The sequence below is a fragment of the Marmota marmota genome, unplaced genomic scaffold, assembly GCF_001458135.2.
Source record: "Marmota marmota marmota unplaced genomic scaffold, marMar, whole genome shotgun sequence".
Lineage (NCBI taxonomy): Eukaryota > Metazoa > Chordata > Mammalia > Rodentia > Sciuridae > Marmota > Marmota marmota.
Window position 1 is genome coordinate 66,888,048 of NW_025999900.1, and position 3,851 is coordinate 66,891,898.

The 3,851-nt window shown below is 57.1% G+C and overlaps 1 protein-coding gene across 1 annotated transcript in view; it reads left to right on the plus strand.

The window, feature by feature from the left end:
* Window positions 1-3,483, plus strand: part of Lbhd2 (LBH domain containing 2) — a 10,368-nt gene extending 6,885 nt beyond the window's left edge. The window contains exons 2-4 of the mRNA XM_048799388.1: window positions 93-179; window positions 1,814-1,973; window positions 3,150-3,483. Coding sequence (XP_048655345.1) covers window positions 93-179; window positions 1,814-1,973; window positions 3,150-3,247 — 345 coding nt within the window. The 3' untranslated portion in view covers window positions 3,248-3,483. The remainder of the gene's footprint in view (window positions 1-92; window positions 180-1,813; window positions 1,974-3,149) is intronic.
* The last annotated feature ends 368 nt before the right edge of the window (window positions 3,484-3,851 follow it).

The window sequence follows — 3,851 nt, forward strand, 5'->3', positions numbered from 1 at the left end:
GGGTGGGGGGAGGGCAGTCTAAAGGCTTTTGGGAGGAGGGGGTATCCAGCTTCAGCCACAGTGGACACCTCATTCCTGCCCCTCTTTGTGCAGCCTGTCAAGGCAGCAGCATGAGCACCTCCCAGCCCACCTTGTCAGAGCTAAGCCCTGTTGAGGGAACCGGCGGCCCAGAAGGGAAGGTAAGTGGTTGAGGTGTGGGGTGAGGGGACAGAAGATAGCTAGCCTCAAGCACTGGCTCATGACTTGGGGCAGGCCTCTCTTCACTGCTGGCCTCAGTTTACCCATCAGGTGGGGGAGGTCGTTGCTTTTTTTTTATCGAAGTCTGGTGCAGAAAGCAATTGAAGGTGAGCCATCCTGACTTACTTAGCACCCCTATGGATTTGGGGACAACAGGACTTGTTCCCCAAGATTAAGAGCATACTCTATTCACTGTTGGGTGATGCAATACCAGGGGCCTGCCTTCAACTTGTTTTCTGGGAGTGGACCATAGAGGCAGCAAAGACCTGACTGAGGTCTCTGCACAGAGGAAGCAGCCTGGGTGCTTTGGGTTCCAGTGCTGGGCCGGGAGCCATGGAGCCAGCAGAGAGCAGCCCAGAGTTGCACAGGGCCATCCAGGAATCTGGGGCCACCGCACAGCTGCCCTGCAAACTCTGCCAGTCTGGGCCCTCTTCAACAGAGTGAGGACACTGAGCAGAGTAGTCCCCTGGCTGGGGGTGGGGCAGGAAGGAAAATGGCATGTGGGGTGGGAGACAGGATGGGAAAGGAGCCCTGAACTGATAGTGCAAGAGGCGGGCTGGGGGGGGGCTTCTCTGCTGTCCTTTGAAGTCTATCTGCTCTTTCATTCCACAGAAGGCCCAACCTGGTGATGCCTGTTCTCAAAACTCAGGGTCACCTGAAGTACTTGGTTAAGAGAGGGTCCTAAAAAAAAATCAAGTCATTCCTCTCTGTTATTGGAATGAAATTGACCAAATTATGCTAAATATAACATAGTGGGAAAAATAATAGAGGGTCCAATGTGCATTGAAATCCACTGCCGGTGATTCTGCAGTTGTTCAAGGACTGTTTAGCAAAGTTCCACCTGCTGTGTTCCTGCCCTTCCTTAGGGCACATGTACCATTGTGGGACAGAGGACCTGCACCAAGGAGCTGTCCTCTTAGATGGAAAAGATGGGAGGTGGGGAGCTCCAGAAAGAGGGAAACCGCCTAAGCCAGGGCAAGAAGTGGGACAGCACAGGCAGGTCCAGGCCACTGGGGTGCTGAGAGATGGAGGTGTGTGAGGTAGTACCGTGGCCTCCACCTTGCAAGGTCTTGAATGGGAGGTGGAGAAGCTGAGGGCACCCAAAGGGCTGGTGTGGGCACTGAACAATGAACTGAGAGCCAGAGCTCAGGTTGTCATGGCAACATCCTCCCAGCTCCTCTGAATGGAAGGAGGAGGCCAATGTCCCAGCAGGGAAGACCCCAGGAAGGGGTTGTGCAGGCTTCCAGATACAGGAGCAGCTGGGGGTACATATCACTCCTGGAGTAACCCTGGCCTCTCCAGCCTCAGGCTCCTGTCTGTGAAATAAGCTTCTGAGAATGAGTCATGTATGTTCTATGGTGGCTCAGGGAGAGCTGTGACCCCAGAGGCCAAGTGCCCCCCTCCCTGGTAGTGGGATGGGGGAGGAGACCCATCTTGGGGATACCCATGTGTGTGCATGCACACTCATGCTCACGCCTGCCTGGAACTCCTAATGGGGCAGAGGGCAGGGGAGGAGTGAGGGGGCAGGGAGCCCAGGGCTTGGTATTGCCCTGACCCCTGTCAACTTTCTCTGCAGGCAGTGGGGAGTGCCCGGGAGAAGGGCCCTCGGCTGGGCCCGCGGCTGCCCTCAATCGTGGTGGAGCCCAGTGAGGCAGGTGCTGTGGAAAGTGGGGAGCTGCGCTGGCCCCCAGAGGGCACCCAGAGGGGTGCCCTTCCGAGCCAGGTTGTTGCTGCTGGTGAGTGAGGCTACCTGTGGGGGTGCTGAGAGGAAAAGATGGCCACTGTCTCCCAAGTCCAAAGCAGGGCCTCATTCCTGCCCATTCTTGAAAGAGGTGCTGGATCCCTTGAGCTTGCTTACATCCACCTGACCTACCTCCAGCCTGTGTCCATCCAGGTTCCTAGGTGCCACCTAGCCTTGTCTCCTCCTTATCGCCCTCCTCTCTCCCACCTGCAATTAAGGTCCCCTCACCCACCCCTGTGACCCCAGGCCTGGCACCTGGAAGGTACACAGTCAGCATTTGGTGAGTGAATGACTGCACATTCTCACCCCTCCCCACCAACCCTCCCTCTCTTTTTATTCCCTCCCTCATTGATTCAAGACCTTTGGAACACTGCACATTGCCCACTGGAGTCTAGAGGAGTCAGGGTAAATACAAGTGCACAGTTGGGGACATGGGCAGCCCAATGGCCAGTTCCTGTCCTGGCAGCAGATGACCTGTGCAAAGGCTGGAGCTTCTGGAGGACCCTGGGGCAGGAGGATCACCAGGCCCAGGCCCAGGGCAAAGGATGGCAGCAGGCTGGGCAGTGGAGGGTCTCTGGGGATGGCTCTGAAGCTACTGGGGTTGGGGAGGGGACACGAAGACTGAGCTGTGTCCTCAGAAGTTTTGTGCCTGAAACCCCCTAGGGTCTAGCCCCTAGTGAGAAAATGAACCCAGCCCCAGCCAGGGATGCTGGGCCTCCTGCCGGCCCTCTGTCTATCTGCAGACCTTAGCCCCTGGGCAGGAGTCCTTGTGGTCAGCAACCCTGTAGCTTAGGCCCAGAAGGCATCCATGCCTATAATCTCCCCTGCTCAAAGCTTCTCACCCTTTGTCAGTTTCTGCCCAGGACCCAGGACAGCATCAGGGACTGTCTCTTGGGTAACCACTGGGATTAAGGTCCTGGAAAGGTCCCAGGTGTGCCCTGGACTACCCTTCACTGCCACCCATTTTCTCTGATACATAAGGGAGGGGAGGAGTGCTCCTGCTCTTAGAGCAAGTTTTCCTCCCTCCCTAACTAGCATATCCCTCCTTCTCATCCCTGGGGAAGAAGTGGATTGCCCTGGCCCAGGTGCCTGCCAAAGGCTGGCCTCAGACCTGTGGGATCCACCCAGGCTGGAGCCCTCCACCAACATGGAGGCCCTTCTATTTTTGCAGCCCCCTCCCCAAGTCTACAAGGAGCATCAGGGAAGGCGGCGGATGATGTTGGCAGTGAGTGTGCCAGCTCCATGGACCAGGCACCTCTGGCCCAGTGACAGAGAAAGACATGGAGGGGCTCTGCTCTCTGACTGCTGAAAGGGCCTCAGTCCCAGGGTGGCTGGGCTACTGCATAGAGAGGGCTTGTCCTGCCCAGACACCCAGTTGGCAGAGCTTCCTGTCTCACCAGGTCTGGCCAGGACCTCAGCCCCTGCCTTTTCCCTCCAAGGCCCGGTCTGGACCACATCCTCCTTGTTCTGTGGTTTGGATCAGAAATAAAGGCACTTCCTGGTCACCAGTGGGCACTCTTGGTGGAGATTCAAGGGACTGAGGACAATTTTGGTTCTACTCGTGGCCTTCCAGACTGTCCTTAGAACCCAGGCTGACCAAGCCAGAGTGCCAGGTGGGTGGCCACTTCGAGGTTTGGCACTTGGGTGGGGATGGAGAGTGACTGACTGGGTGGGGTGGGAACACTGCAGGATGGGGCTGTCAGGTGCTGTAGTGTTTACCCTTCTGCTGCCCCTGCCTAGGGACCCCCTCCCTACTGTGCCTCAGCCTAGGCTACTTAAGGAAGGACCAGCCTCTTCTACATGGCCTTCCTCTTCTACACTCCTCCTTGGGCCTTAATGGCATGATTCCTGAACCTGTCACCCCCCCCCCCCC